This window comes from Terrapene carolina, unplaced genomic scaffold (assembly GCF_002925995.2).
Source record: "Terrapene carolina triunguis isolate 2854851 unplaced genomic scaffold, T_m_triunguis-2.0 Scaffold69, whole genome shotgun sequence".
Lineage (NCBI taxonomy): Eukaryota > Metazoa > Chordata > Testudines > Emydidae > Terrapene > Terrapene triunguis.
This window is the reverse complement of record NW_020664420.1, coordinates 15,653,638-15,670,112: the sequence shown is the minus strand read 5'-3', so window position 1 is coordinate 15,670,112 and position 16,475 is coordinate 15,653,638. Positions and strand designations below refer to the sequence as shown.

The 16,475-nt window shown below is 43.7% G+C and overlaps 1 protein-coding gene across 1 annotated transcript in view; it reads left to right on the top strand.

Moving 5' to 3' along the window:
• CCBE1 (collagen and calcium binding EGF domains 1) overlaps window positions 1-13,794 on the top strand; it is a 179,104-nt gene extending 165,310 nt beyond the window's left edge. The window contains exons 7-11 of the mRNA XM_026649035.2: window positions 4,018-4,138; window positions 7,157-7,296; window positions 7,403-7,438; window positions 10,394-10,429; window positions 12,199-13,794. Of these exons, the coding sequence (XP_026504820.1) occupies window positions 4,018-4,138; window positions 7,157-7,296; window positions 7,403-7,438; window positions 10,394-10,429; window positions 12,199-12,432 (567 nt within the window). The 3' untranslated portion in view covers window positions 12,433-13,794. The remainder of the gene's footprint in view (window positions 1-4,017; window positions 4,139-7,156; window positions 7,297-7,402; window positions 7,439-10,393; window positions 10,430-12,198) is intronic.
• Window positions 13,795-16,475: the final 2,681 nt, after the last annotated feature.

Below are 16,475 nucleotides of genomic sequence, written 5' to 3'. Positions count from 1 at the left end.
CAAGTGGTCAAGACTTAGTTCTAGCTCTCAGTCTAAAAATGGCATCTTTGGCAGCCCCAAAACTGTGCTAGGGCATTGGTTTAATGCCTACACAGAGAGAAGAATTTCATTTACAGAGTCACCACTGTCACTTCCTGCAGCATTTAGATGGTTCTTCTATGCTTCCCAACCAAGTGGTAGCACGACCCCACTCACGCCTTATGAGAGATCACAGCCCAAGATAACAAGCTTGTATAACCCCCTGATCAGTGTGTTTTATGTGTTCTTCTTTATGCTTAATCCACAGAGGCTGGGGGTCTGTTACGGACCCCTTCCCACGGAACCTTGTTATTTAGCTCAAGCTGTAGCAACTCATCCTTTTGGTTCTGGAGGTCCAAGGTTCAATCCTTGGGTAATAGCTAAAATAGCGGCTGGCACACCTGCAAGCCATAAATTAATTGTTTAGGGAAGTGCAAATATTTTAATTTAAAACAAAAGATAAAAGTACAAAGCCCTGCCAGCATCTGCGCTTCCTCTGGGGCTCCTGGGAAAGATCTATCCCTCCCTGACCACTCAACTCCTCCCCCTTCCCAGAGTGTAAGCTGCACTTGAGTTTTAGCCTGTGCCCCAGGACAGACAAGCTAGCTGAGGTGTAAAGCACCACCACACTCGGTTGAGAGGTGGGGTGTGTGGACGGGAGCCAGATTAGGGACAACACCCGAGTAAGAGCCTGCGTTAGCTCTGCAGTAAAGAAAAACCTTTGGACTCCAGACAGTCCAGCTGTTGTATGTGGCAACCAGATGTTGTGGAATGACATCAGTGAAGCCACTGAGCGTGAACAGCAAGAAGGCTTAGTGGGCTGATTAACAGACAGGGAGAGACTGGATTGGGTTACACAATCACTGTCCCTGGTTGACAGCCCTAAAACAGGCCTCAAACAAGGAGCTGAGCCAGGGGCTCATCAGGTGAGGTCTGACCAGTGTCAGATGGGCAAATCCTTCTACACACACACTCCCATTCCTCGAAAATACAGTTCTCTTCTTTTCTTTAAAGAAACAAAATTAGGATACTTGGTCCTATTTCCTCTCTCTCTGCCTTGGCTGCAGCCTTAGGGCTGTAGATACTGGGGCGTTACAATGAGTGAGAAGGAGAGGAGAGGAAGTGACCTGGGCCCTGGTGGCTTTGACTTGTTGTTTGACGTATGGCGAGTCATTTGACCTGCCTTTGTCTCAATATACCTAGCTGTAAAATAGACACTAACACTTAGTTCCATCCCAGGCTTAAGTCATTAATACTTGCAAAATGCCTCCATCCTTTGATGGAGATCTTTGCATAAAAGTTGCTGCATATTACAGGCACATAGCGTTACCATCTCCTTACATTAACAGCCTTAGGTTTATACCATTGGCAGGTGAGTATATGTCAACAATTAATAGCAATAACTAGAGAAATCTTGAGACCATCCAATTCAATGAATTCCACGTGGCTGGTCAAATTAATGCCAGATAACAAGAATCATTATGCTTTAGAATACAGCTCTCTAATGCAAATGTGAAGGAATCAAACACTGAAATAGCCAGTCGGCCAAATTCATCCAGGAGGTCAAGGGAGTTACATCAGGAATGGATTTGCCCCAAGTATCTTTAAAACATTCTTTAAATTCGGTTTGGTAGAGCAAAATTCCCAACTCCACCTGTGGTCACTCCCAGCTAGTAACTTTCTTGGCTGCAGATCAGTAGGGATGATTGTTGTCTCCCCTGGGCCAATTTTTGGGGGACAGAAGGTTTTCAGAATATCTTTTAAAACATTTCATTGTTAAATGTTATTATCTAGACAAGGGTGCCTAGTGTTTTATGCATAACAGCACTTCAGATACACAGTGTGCATCTCGTCATGCAGTCCAACTTTGTTTTGTTCAGCTACTTTCATACAGAGTGTATCCAGAACACTTTTCCGAGTTAAATCCTACAGTTACAGGGTTAAAGAACAACAGAGGGAGAGGGAAAGGAAGAGATTTAGTGCAGGCAAGGCAGAAGGAGAGACGTTTCCTCATGAGACTGGCGAGTTAATGAGACTTCATCCAATTTAAAGAAATTTGTTGTTACTTCTCTACTTTCTCCCCATTTGCATTGTTCACCAGTCTTTCAGAGTAAATACCATTGGTCTCTCCCTACCGGATATATGATAATTTGGGCCCGAATCATCACCTAGGATCTCCTCTTTCCCGCTTCTGGGATCTCCCACATCTCTAGCTGGAAGGTAGAGGAGAGGCCTACCTCTGCAAAACCATCCACAGAGCAGGAAGAGGGGCCTAATTGAGTTGCCCCCCACTCAGTTCCTCTTCCTCCCCCCTTCCCCGAAGAAAGGCAGTGAGGCACATGGCCCCAGCAATTCCCTGTCCCTCCCAGCAGCCCCACATCATCTGGACTCTTCCACAGAATTTCACAGTGGGAGAGGGAAGTGGTCCTTTCAGAAGGCCCCAGCAACCTCCAGGAAGGAGAAACTCAACAGCAGCAGTGGTGGCTACCAGCAGGGAGGGGATGGACCAGCCCTTAGGGAACACACGGTCCCAGCAGCCTCCTGCCCTCTTCCAGCAGCACTAGGCGACAACCCTTGTACAGCTTCTGTAGCCCTGATGTGATCTGCCATTCGGAGCTCTATGAGCTGTTTTGTGGGACTGGGAGACTGACTCTTGCAGTGTGTCTGGGAGGGTACTTCCCAATGCGGGTAGAAAAACACATGCTAGTTCTGTTCAAGGCAGTATGCTGAAAGTAGCAGTGTAGCCAGGGGATAGCATGGGTGGCGGCTTAGACTAGCTGCCTGAGTACATACCCAGGAGGTCTGGGCGGGTTTGTTCTCGGAACAGTCACCTGTGCTAGCCTCAGCTACACTGCTATTTTTAGCACACTAGCTCAAGCAGAACTAGCATGTGTTTGTCTACCGGCTCTGGGAAGCATGTTGCCAGCTGCAGTGGAGATGAACCCTGGGTTGTGACAGGGATGGGAAAGGGAAGGGGAGTTAGAGAGGATGGGCAGGTCCCACCGGCATCTTCATAGCCCCAGTCTGCCATGATATCATAGCACATGCTGAACTGATCAGTGGATCCTGGTAGCTGCAGCTATCTGCCACCACCCCCAGACAGCAGCAGAGAGTGGAGAAACTCTAAGGGCCATAGTGACCTCACAGTCCCATGTGGGGCAGATGGGGGCAGGGGTTGTACAGGGTGAGGCAAACCATCTGAGGGAGCTGTGAGGACAGTTCACGTATATTTAAATGAACTAACGGTGCTGGATAAAGGGACAGATGGGGGGAGTCTACGCAGAAGGGGGAAGCAAACACATAAATGAATGAGTAAATTAATAATACAGAAATAATCAACCATGCGCCAACGGGTCACTTCTTTGGGGCTAGGGTGTGCAGAGCAAACATAAAGGGGTCACAACAACAGGGTTATGGTTTGATAGGGAATACTTTGAATTATTCACTTTTTTAAAGTTTCAGTGATTTGGGGCCATCAAGCGATGCACATTGCCAGGCTGTGTAGCCATGAGATCTTATTGCTGTCGCCCTCTTTCTTTCCCTTCTGCCCCCTTCCTTCTGCATCGTTCGCTGCATTCACTTGTTGGTTGTTGTCTTAAAATATGTCCTGATCCTGCAATGAACAACATGTGAGCAGGCAGTTGTGCCCAGGCAGAGCCCCATAGTCATCAGGGGGGCTGCACCCTAGCACAGCAGTCTGCCCTTACGCAGTCTAGTATTGCAGGATTGGGGCCTGGTACTGTAAGTACCTAGAAGCAGGGAAATATGTCTTGGTTTGTGTCTGTACAGCAACTAGTACAAGGGAACCCCAAACCTGACTAGGCCTTTGGGAACTGCCATAATATAAATAATAGTGAGAATATTAGTAGTAAATACTTCATCTGCATAGAGACCTTTAAAGTTTCACTCACTTTGTTTCCAGAGAAACTTAACAAGGCTTGTAATTGAAATTGGGGAACTAGAGTGGATCTACAACCCTTTCTCTTTTCCCCCCCTCAGGTTGCTTTGCTACCAAACAATGCTGCTGACCTTAGCAAACAAATCACTGGTGAAAAGGTGCTTGCATCTAATGCCTATATACCAGGTCCCCCCGGGCAACCAGGACACCAAGGCCCTCCAGGTAAGATGCAAACCAGGAGAAATCAAATATAAAATAGTGATATGAACAAAAAGCTTTTCATTTAATATGATTCTAAGTGTGCAACATTTTTCTTTTAAAATTGGTTTTATCTGCCAATCCACCACATCACAATCTGACAGTGCCTTCTATGCCTTTCCCATTTTCTCTTCATCAAACATTTCCTCACATCTAAAACATACTAGTTCTATAGATGTTTTTTTTCCCTCATATCTTCCTGGGGTGTCTCATTATTTCAGTCACCATTTCTTCAGCCTGAAACTGTCCTCACCTCATTTCAGAAATGCCTGTTACTTTAGCCCATTCTCATTAGCGCAATAGGAAATGTGCTTTTAATTTGCAAGGGTTCAAACAAACCTTTTTCCTATGATACTTTTGCATGGATTCATTCATTGGTTTAGTGCCGATTTCTGGATTCAAACGCATTAGAAAACAAAAACAAAACTCCACTGACACTGCATTTTGTCTCATTTGGGGTTGAAACCATGAGAAATCACAAAGTTTATAAAACTATATTTCAGCTCTGATACCTTCAAGCTAAAGTCAAATATGCTAAAAGATTCACTAACTTGGATTAATTTACGTCTAATTTTGGATTAGTAACAAACCCAAGAGAGTTTTATCTGGTTCTGGGTTTCATTGGGAAGTTTTGCAGAGCTCTAGCTGTATTCCTTAGTTGGTTTGATTTCTTATCTACTTAATTGATTCCTATCATTACTGTCTCTTTTATTCTCTGAGTAGAAGAAATCTTTGCTTTATTTTCTTGGAGGAGAGTGTCTTCAGTCTACGGTATGTCATCAGTGCAAAGACAATATCATTTTAGACCCTTCTTCTGGCTAAGACTCTGACTGCAATGTACTGTTTATTATCTTCTTGAAATCATTCTGAACAAGGCTTGACTCTAGTCTCTATACTTCTTCCATCTAGTTTCTCAATGACCTGCGCTGTCCAAGGTACTGTAGAATTATCTTTTTCTAGTTGAAAACTATCTCTGCTAACCTATTTCCTATGTGATTAGTGATCAAGTAGGCTGGAATTTTCAAATGGAATGACACACTGGGAGTTGGGTGTCTGGCTCCTTTGCAAACCCTAATCATAAACATTTTTAGTTCTGTTTTCCACTTCATTGTTTGACTTTAATTTCTTGTGCTCCCCATGTCCATGCACTATGAAGAGGAATGTATCATCTGCTGGTTATAAAGCAGTTCAGCCAAATACCATATTAGTGTTGCTTATTATGTGAACATTGTTTGTTTCAGATATGATGTCTACTTGTGAGAGGCAAAGAAAGGCAATGTTTCTCTTGACCTATATATACTTAATTTGTCTTGCTTCGCCTCTTAAAAGTATATTTTGTACTGAGTCAACAGTCACCTGGTAGCTGATGAGTATAAGAAGTGGAATGGAAGAACAGTACACGTTTCTGTTCATGTATCAGGTAGAAGAAAGATGCAACACATCACCAATAAAAGTGGGCTAAACTTGAAAGTCCTAATTGTTTCTATGCCTCTCCTCTGTAGAGCCTTAAATTCACCTGTGACGGGTTCGGTCACAGAGACCCCCTTGAGGCTGTCACATGATGTGCTGGAATTACCTCTGAGCCTGTTTTTCACTGCCAGCTTGGGACTGCAGAACCCTGCCTTGTTGAGCCAGACACACTAGTCTGCTGTAACACAGACCCAGGTCTGGTCCACGCCCCCAAAGCTGCAGACTTTAACCAAAAACTGCTCAGCAAGTCACCTATCTCACCCAGACACCCAGCTCCCGATGAGATCCAAACCCCAAATAAATCTGTTTTACTCTGTATAAAGTTTATACAGGGTAAACTCATAAATTGTCCACCCTCTATAACACTGATAGAGAGAGATATGCACAGCTGTTTGCTCCCCCAGGTATTAATCACTTACTCTGGGTTTACTAATAAACAAAAGTGATTTTATTAAGTATAAAAAGTAGGATTTAATTTGTTTCAAGTAATAACAGACAGAACAAGGTAAGTTACCAAGCAAAATAAAACAAAACACGCAAGTCTAAGCCTAATACATTAAGAAACTGAATACAGGTAAATCTCACCTTCAGAGATGTCCCAATAAGCTTCTTTCACAGACTAGACTCCTTCCTAGTCTGGGCCCAATCCTTTCCCCTGGTATAGTCCTTGTTAGTTCCAGCTCAGGTGGTAACTAGGTGATTTCTCATGACTGGCAGCCCCCTTTGTTCTGTTCTACCCACCTTTTATAGCTTTGGCACAAGGCGGGAATCTTTTGTCTCTCTGGATCCCCACCCTCCTTCTAAATGGAAAAACACCATCAGTGGCCCACACTTTGCATAATTACAATAGGACCTCAGAGTAATACTTCATATTTCTAGTTTTAGATACAAGAATGATACATTCATACAAATAGGATGAACACACTCAGTAGATTATAAGCTTTTGAATGATACCTTACAAGAGACTTTTTGCATAAAGAATATTCCAGTTACATTATATTCACATTCCAAGCATATTTTCATAAAGCATATGGAGTGCAACGTCACACCTCCATTGCTGCAAGTTTGCTGATGCTTCCTTTTTTACAAGAGGTTTTTCTTTAGTTTAACTTGCCCATTTGCTCTGTGTTGTGTTAGTATTGAGACATTTCTGCTTTTCCCTTCACTTCCCACTCTTGATATCCCTGACCACCTGTCTGATAGCAGTTGTGGTCTAGTTCTGTTCATGAGGTTTCCTTCATTAATGTTTGTGAAGCACATTGAGATCCTGGGATGAAAGTGAAGAAAGGTGCTGTTGCTCTGAATAATGTCATTGTCCCTGACTGCCTTATTGCTGTGTTTTGGTTTTGTGGAATTACTGCAGCTAATCAGTGAAGTATTATTTTAAAGAAAAGAGAGAAAGGAAAAGGAGAATCCATTAGGGAAATTGTATACTTTGCTGCTTACATCGATATACTAACAGAAAATCTCTAACTGGGTATTAACCTTCACTGGATCACTTTTAATTTATAGGGGTCCCGGGACCAAAAGGAAGTCCAGGATTTCCTGGCTCACCTGGACCTCCAGGCCAACCAGGTCCTAGAGGATCAATGGGACCCATTGGACCATCGCCTGACATATCACATATTAAGCAGGGCAGACGGGGCCCAGTGGTCAGTATTTTACTTTCCTGTCAAGAACATGCAGTGTGTCCTCCCACCCTCCACAAGCACACACAAGCCTTTCCATTCTAGTGAAAACCATTCCTTTGTCTTGCAGGGTCCGCCGGGGGCACCAGGGAGAGATGGTACCAAGGTGAGGCCAGAAGTATTAGTCTTTTCCTGTATGCATACATCCCCCAATCGCTATCATCAATCTCACTGATTGCTATTGCAGATCAGTTTATTCCAAATACTAAGATAATTTTCCTTTCCCAATATTTGACCATGTTCCCCTCCCCTTCAAAGCCCTTCCGCATCTTTCTCTGTTTCCACATCAAGTTCACGCTCCTTAGCCTCACTTTCAAGACCATCCACGCGTTTGCACTGATGTCCTCAGAGTCTCTCTCTCAGTCCCTATGCACTGCTAAATCCTCCCCACCTACAAATCCCTTGTGTCCTCATCCCACTCTTCGTTTTATGCTTTTATTTATGTTCCCTGGCTCTTGAAAATGCTTATGCCCTCTTCTATGCTGAGCATCTGCCCTTTCCTTCTCCATATCCCTCCTTACAGAGGACAGTGATCAATTGTCCTCTATGTTCACTGAGGGCAGGACAAGAAGTAATGGGCTTCAATTTCAGCAAAGGAGTTTTAGGTTAGATATTAGGAAAAACTTTCTAACTAAGAATAGTTAAGCTCAGGAATAAGCTCCCAAGGGAGCTTGTGTAATCCCTGTCATTGGAGGTTTTTAAGAACAGGTTGGACAAACACCTGTCAGGGATGGTTTAGATATACTTGATCCTGCCGCAGTGCAAGGGGATGAACTAAATGAACTCTTGAGGTCACTTCCAGCCCTACTTTTCTATGATTGTGACTTAGACACTTAGCAGCCAAAGACCTATTGACTTTTTAAGAGACTCTGGGTGCAAAGTGCCAAAGTCACTTTTGAAAATAGGACTTAGGCTTCAAGTCACTTAAGTGCTTTTGAAAATTTTACCCTGGGTCCTTAATAATAGTCTCAGCTGATGTAAATCAATATAGTTCTGTTGAAGTCAATGGCACTACTTCAGTTTACTTCAGGATCTGGCCCACAGGTTTGAAATCATTGCATGGTGGCAAGTTTGGGGTATCTTAAGAAAGCTATAATTTTTTTATGTAAACTTTCTAGCACGTGCTTCCAAATTGTGTGTTCAAGGAAAGATGGAGCTCAAAAAAAGTATTCATGTGGATAATTTCATTTTTAACAGCTGGAACATAAGTGCTCCTACATTTAATTGTTTTTATAATGAGATGGCCATCTTATTAAACTTATACATATTGTGTGTGGAGATATCTGTCTCTGGGCCATAAATAAAAACATATTTTAGAAAAGATAATCACAGCCATTTTGGAAGTAATCAACCAATTTATCTTTATATGCTCTAATTACTTCTATGATATGAAACTTCTCTTCCTAAAATTCCAGTAGAAAGTGCTCACGTCTCTCTCACTTCTGTTGTTGCATGCATGAAGTGTATTTAGTTCTTCATACTGATTTCTGATCTCTGTCTTCCCTCTGATGCAATTTCTGCCTCTTCCATCTGCCTGATCCAAGTCTTCTAATTCCTCACTCTTTTCTCTTGGTGACTATGGCCCAGGTATGCAAAGGTATTTAGGGGCCTAATTTCCATTAATTTCCATGGGAATTAGTCACCTAATACCTTTGAGTATCAGGGCCTGTGTCCTTCTGATCTCTTTTTTCCTAGGGCTTCTTTTTTGGTTGTTTTTTTAAGTCTGATTTTCTATCTTAAGAGATTGTGCAAACATGGCATTTCCTGTTGATCTGAATACCCTCAGAAAAAAACCTAATTGTATTTGGAAAGCTTTTGTCTGACATGTATAACAAATGGTAACAAACGCTTAGTTTTACATGTGGCTGGGGACCCAAAACATCAGCTCTTCAATCAAATAATTATTACGGTGTTATAATAAGTGAGTAAAGTGTTTCTCCTCTAGTGAAATATGATTTCCTCTGTGGTCAATACTCTCTCCTTGGTTGTATTTTTTATGATGAACTCTATAAAGCATAAAAATCAGTGAATGTCCTTAAGAACCAGCACCAATTTTGACTGACAATTACTATTTATTATTTTTAAAATAACTTCAGGCTATTGGAAAGCTACTGGTGCCATTTTGTCAACCTTGTTTTCTACAAACCTTTCAGAAATTGACTGCTTCTGTAGATCCCTGTGCCAGCCAAGATTTGAAATTTTGCCTTCAGGGGTATTTAATAGGGTGTATGTTTACAAGTTGCTGAGTGTGGTTGTGGAAAGCATGGAGACACAAGCAATAATGCGTGTACTGAGTAATTGCTCTGTGCTAGTGCTTCTGCCTAGTGAGGAGGAATATGTGAAAACCTCTACACCTACAGTGAACAAGCCCCGTTGAATTGGGGGAAAGTGGGTGAGCATGTAGCCAGGGCATCAGTTCTTAAATCCAGTGACTGCAAAGTGAATCATAGAATAGAATATCAGGGTTGGAAGGGACCTCAGGAGGTCATCTAGTCCAACCCCCTGCTCAAAGCAGGATGGGTTGCATAGCAGCCACTTATAGGATATTTAAACAGGCTTCAGAGCTGTACATAGAAGTGAGAATTGAGACAGCCGTGAAGAGCAGCCTCTGACAAAGAAATGTGTCTGAGGTTTCCACGCAACCCCTAGCTCTCACAGTCAGCTGCCAATTCCCTCATGGCATATGCTGGGCAAATGTTCTAGCTGGCCTACTAGCCTGCAGCACCTGTGTAACCCACTGGTCAGAGAGTGTGGCAGATCCCGCAGTGTGCCTGGGATATGAGTCTATTACAGACTGAACTAGGGAGGGTTGGCTCTTTAGCTCAAGCTTTTAGGAGCTTTTGCTTGAAGTTCTGGAGGTCCCTGATTCAATCCTCAGTGCGTAGGCTAGATGGAAGCTGTCCTACCTGTTCCTCTTAGTTTACATCACCTTATTGGATGAAGCCTATAGTTACCAAGGGATTCTTGATCCACAGGGATGAATGAGTGCCTCAGTTGAGGCAAAGCTATGTCATTTTCTGCTTGCTTTAATCACAGCTAATTAAAATGGTATTTATTACAGGGGGAGAGAGGAGCACCAGGACCAAAAGGGCCACCTGTAAGTATCACTGCCAGCCAACTAGGATTTCCCAAGTAGAGAAAGGACATGATCTAGTAACAATGTCACAGTCAGATACCTATGGTGAAAGCAATCCCTCTATGTCTCTGTTACTGTATCAGTATTTTGTACCTAAATGTCATCAAGCCTAACATTTGTCTATGTACCCTGTTCTCTCTTCAGTGGATACGCTGCATCGCCATGCCATCGTGGTGTACTGTACATCGTTAGAAGGCACTATCCTGGGACATCTCCCATAGAACTAGTTAGCTTAATAATAGTAAATGGCAGAAACAGATGCTTGATTGGGACAGCATTAGCAAACAGTTTGCTTAAAAGGAACACCAGCCAATAAGAAGGGATTAATTGGGATTTGGTGCAATTAACAAATAAAGATAAGAAGAAGAAGAGGAAGAGAGAGATGCAATGCAGAGTATTTGTTCTCATATACTTTCCTGGGTGTCTGTCTGGTGAGTCTTGCCCACATGCTCGGGGTTTAGCTGATCGTCATATTTGGGATCAGGAAGGAATTTTCCTCCAGGGCAGATTGGCAGAGGCCATGGGGGTTTTTTCGCCTTCCTCTGCAGCGTGGGGCATGGGTCACTTACTGGAGGATTCTCTGCACCTTAAAGTCTTTAAACCATGATTTGAGGACTTCAACAGCTCAGACATAGGTTAGGGGTTTATTACGGGAGTGGGTGGGTGAGATTCTATGGCCTGCATTGTGCAGGAGGTCAGACTAGACGATCATAATGGTCCTTTCTGACCTTAAAGTCTATGACTCTATATACTTATTCAGTCAGGGTGAAATTCAGCCCTCTGCAGCAGACCAAGCACTCCCAATGGAGTTAGGCACTGGCATGCGTTTGAAAATCTCACTAGGCACTTATCTGCTACTGTGCACTTATCCATGTGAAGAGAACTTAAAAAACGTTATGGTTTTGTTAAATGAGATAAAAACAGATGGAAACATTTTTACAGATGGAAACATATTTAGTCATTGAAAAACAGCATTTGGGTCACAGTAGAGAAACGGATTCATTTTAAAATTCAGTTTCTCCTATCGATTGTATTTTATTATAAATCTTCCATTCATAAAAAGTACGTCATTATTTTTTAAAATAGAAGGAACATGAGGAAAAGAATCTCCTCTGAACTATGCTCTGTGCCTGTTCAGTGCAAAGTCGTCTTCTGAGATGATGAGGGCTGATGCCCATAGAGGTTGAAGGCATTTGGCTACTCACAGAAGTGTTCAGCATTTTGCAGGATGGAGCCCTGTGTGCTAAATGCATTTGCCATTTGAAGGTGCTTTTCTGAGTTATTCCAGGTTGATTGAAGGGGAGAAGTTTTATTTCAGACAGCCAACACCAAGCAATGTTTTGTCATAGTACCCCAGCGAGCATAACTACGTTAATATTTGGGCAGTGCTCGGAAAATATCCAGGGCCGGCACTTCCACTAGGCGACCCTAGGCGGTCGCCTAGGGCGGCAGGATTTGGGGGGTGGCATTTTGCCATCCTCGGCGGAAATTCGGCGGCGGGGGATCCTTCCGCTCCGGGTCTTCGGCAGAAATTCGGCGGCGGGTCCTTCACTCGCTCCGGGAGTCGCCGCCGACGTGACCCAAAGATGCGGAGCGGAAGGACCCCCCACCGCCGAATGCTCAGAGGAGGAGCGCTGCCGCCTAGGGCGGCAAAAACCCTGGTGCCGCTCCTGAAAATATCAAAGCACTAAGTAATAAGTATTATTAATGATCACACGTCATGTTTGCAGGGCCCACCAGGCTCATTCGATTTTCTGTTGCTGATGATGGCAGACATCAGAAATGACATTGCTGAACTTCAGGAGCGAGTGTTTGGACACAGGACTCACTCATCAGCAGAGGAGTTTCCATTACCTCAGGAATTTACAAACTATCATGACACAGTAGACTTTGGATCTGGAGAGGACTATAAGCAAAGAATTGCACCCAAAGACTCTAGGATGCACAAAACAGCCCATCATTAGCTAGGTTTGGTTATATATAGCAAGGAGAGATGTTCAGAGTTGTATAGTATAAAAATGCACTGATGATGTAAAATATATATATAATTTTCCAGTTTTCTCTTTTCTTGTCCCCATGTCCTGGAGCTTTCTCTACTTACAGGGACATCTACTAGTGGTGGTTACATACATTCCAGCCTGTGTCAGTTTTTGTGCTTTGTGTATGTAGACATTATTGTAATGGAAATTAGTTGGCTAAGCGTTAGTCCGAAGTGTCATACAATGAGGTCTGAGGTAAACCTGGGAGATGCGTGTGTCCTAAAACTACTCCTGCTTGTCCCTTAAAAATACCCCACTGCTCATCCAGTGTAGGCAGTCAGATCTGTTCAGCAACAGATTTCTGGCTGTGCAATGAAAGAATATGGTCTATACATGATATGGGGGTGGGCAAGGGAGCAGGAAACTTACTAAGAGGAAGAACTGGTGTGAATGAGACAAGTTTGCTGATTCACACAGATAAAATCAACTAACCCTCATGGTGGCAAACTGACTGTCAGGTTCAGTTATATGAAAGGAGTGGCAATATACATTGTAGATGACTAGGGGTACACTAACTGATTCTGATCTTACTCACACCCGTGAAAGTCATCCCACTGAATTCAATGGTGATACACTGATGTACATGAAATCAGAATGAGGCCTAATGTTTGCAAAAGAATTTTCATCCAATTTGTTTCTACAGATTGTAGCACAAGCATCGGCTGTATGAGTTGAAGGTAACTGGTGTTCTTCTAAGTGTAATATGTCACAAGAATCTTTGACTCAGTATATAATGAAGAAGAGTGGTTAAAGGAGTACATATGACCAAACACTGTAGCTGGTGCTTGGGATGGCATGGGTGAACTCTGGAGAAAGTCACATCGCTGCCCTGGGGCCAGAGAGAAAATTGTTGTTTGAAAGCAGGATTGAAGAATTAATAGGGAACCCATTCCTCACACCTTTCCATACTGAAAAGTTGGATCAACAGGTTAGTGTACCCAGAGTCATCTACAATGTATATTACCACTCCTGGCAGATTACTGAACCTGGCAGTCACTTTGCCACCATTATAGTCTAAACAGTTTTTCCAGTGTATTAAGCACAAACATTTTATTGCATGGCTCCTCTTACTACAGTACTTGTAGTGTTAAGAAGACAGCTTCCCTGTGACAAATGCAAAAGAAAACCCCTCGTTGCTCCACTTCATCTTCAGGGCTTGTATGTTCTTCCTAGAGCAAGTATGGACAGTGATATAAGCAGCACCTTTCCAAGATGCGTGGGTTGGTTGGGGGCTTTGGGGGGGGGTGGGTCCCCTTTCATGTCTCCCTTCCTGAGGGCAACTACTATAATTCCTATACCAGTAGTACTGTCCACATTGGCTACACTGCCATTTAAATCCATGGCTGGTCCAGGCCAGCTGACTTGGGCTCGCAGGGCTCAGGCTAAGGGGCATTTTAATTGCAGAGTAGATATTCAGGCTCAGGCTGGTGTCTGGGCTCTAGGATCCTGCTTGGTGAGAGTGTCCCAGAGCTCAAGCTGCACCCTGAGCCCAAATGTCTACACCACAGTTAGCCCGAGTCAGCTGTCATGGGCCAGTCGCAGGTGTCTAATTGCAGTATAGACATGCCCATGTTATATTAACCATGTAGTTCAAACTCTTAATATTAGCCCTGCAGTGTGTCAGCAGAGGAGCCGGGAATCTCAGGAAATCTTGACATTTGTGAAATTTGCAAATTTTCTTTGGGGGACTTGTCAGTTCCTCAGATACCTTTTCAATTCCGTCCTATGGGTATATTTCTGCAGATCATATGGAATAAGTTTTTTCTTCATTCCTGTTTTCTTGAGTGTATATCCCATATCAAAAAGAACTGACTACATAATCGGTAAAGATTAGGCTAATTACAGTAGCCCATGGACCTTCAATGCTCTGAAGAGTTCTGTGAGCTGCAGATTGAAATATTTTGAGAACCAAGCAATGGCGGTTGGGGTTCTGGGAAAGAAGGTGTGTCCAGAAGTGGAATAATCTTTGAGTCATCAGAATGGAAGACCTAAACCAGCATTAGATGTAGGGTGACCGGACGGCAAATGTGAAAAATCGGGACAGGGGGTGGGGGGTAAGAGGAGCCTATATAAGAAAGACCCAAAAATCGGGACTGTCCCTATAAAATCAGGACATCTGGTCACCCTCATTAGATGGTCTTATATGGCCCACTTAGGGCTTGTATCCACTTACTGGGGAATCGACGCGCGGTGATCGATCCACCGGGCGTCAATTTACTGGATCTAGTGAAAACCCATTAAATCGACTGCCAATCATTCTCTGTCGACTCCGGTACTCCACTGGAACAAAAAGCATAAGGTAAGTCGACGGGAGAGTTTCTCCTGTCGATCCAGTGCGGTGTAGACACCGCAGTACGTTGACCTAAGGTACATTATTCATGTAGCTGGTGTTGTGTAATTTAGGTCGACTTAGCCCTATATTGTAGACCTGCCCTTAGTTAATTTCATGTAGGCAACTATGTATATGTCACTTTCTTAAACTATATATGTACCCATACATACAATTATGTCATGCACTTAACCTGCTGGATCAGGTTGATATTCTCCATACATTAATAACCTGCAGGGTTTTTTGGAACACAAACTACTGAACAGGATGTTTTGGAAATCAATCAAGATTTTTTCCCCCCAAAGAAAATGTGATCTAAAATAAGGCATCGGTTTTAGTTTTAAGCTTTGCTTTTTCAGTTGTAGGAAAACAACAAATTAAAGCTTCTGGACACCCAAAGGGACAGATTTCCCTGGTGTACAGCAGTACCCATGAGAGGAGAATTCTGACCCTGAATCAGGAAGTTGCTTAAGCACATGCCTAACTTTAAGTGGGCAAATAGTCCCACTGACATCTATGGGGATTACTAAACACATGTTTAAGTACCTTCCTGAATCTGAGCCTTAGTGAGGTTCCCCTTGTGGAATTTCCATCATGTCACTCCATTGGTTGGGCACAAGGTTTTCTGCAGGCCCTTGTCCCCAGTGGAACAGGCATGGGGATGAGCCCCCACAACCTGTGTATAGGGCTCTGCCAGGGGCCAAGGCCATCCATGCCTCTCCCACTCATGGAATCATAGAAGATTAGAGTTGGAAGAGACCTCAGGAGGTCATCTAGTCCAACCCCCTGCTCAAAGCAAGACCAATTCCCAACTAAATCATCCCAGCCAGGGCTTTGTCAAGCTGGGCCTTAAAAACCTCCAAGGATGAAGATTCCACCACCTCCCTAGGTAACCCATTCCAGTGCTTGACCACCCTCCTAGTGAAATAGTATTTCCTAATAGCCAACCTAGACCTCCCCCACTGCAACTTGAGACCATTGCGCCTTGTTCTCTCATCTGCCACCACTGAGAACAGCCCAGCTCCATCCTCTCTGGAACTCCCCTTCAGGTAGTTGAAGGCTGCTATCAAATCCTCCCTCACTCTTCTCTTCTGCAGACTAAATAAATCCAGTTCCCTCAGTCTCTCCTCATAAGTCATGTGCCCCAGTCCCCTAATCATTTTCGTTGCCCTCTGATGGACTCTCTCCAATTTGTCCACATCCTTTCTGTAGTGGGGGGCCCAAAACTGGATGCAATATTCCAGATGTGACCTCACCAGTGCCGAATAAAGGGGTATAATCACTTTCCTCGATCTGCTGGCTGTGCTCCTACTAATGCAGCCCAATATGCTGTTAGCCTTCTTGGCAACAAGGGCACACTGTTGACTCATATCCAGCTTCTCATCCACTGTAATCCCCAGGTCCTTTACTGCAGAACTGCCGCTTAGCCAGTCGGTCCCCAGCCTGTAGCCGTACATGGGATTCTTCAGTCCTAAGTGCAGGACTCTGCACTTGTCCTCGTTGAACCTCATCATATTTCTTTTGGCCCAATCCTCCAATTTGTCTAGGTCACTCTGGACCCTATCCCTACCCTCCAGCCTATCTACCTCTCCCTATAGCTTAGTGTCATCTGCGAACTTGCTGAGGGTGCAATCCATCC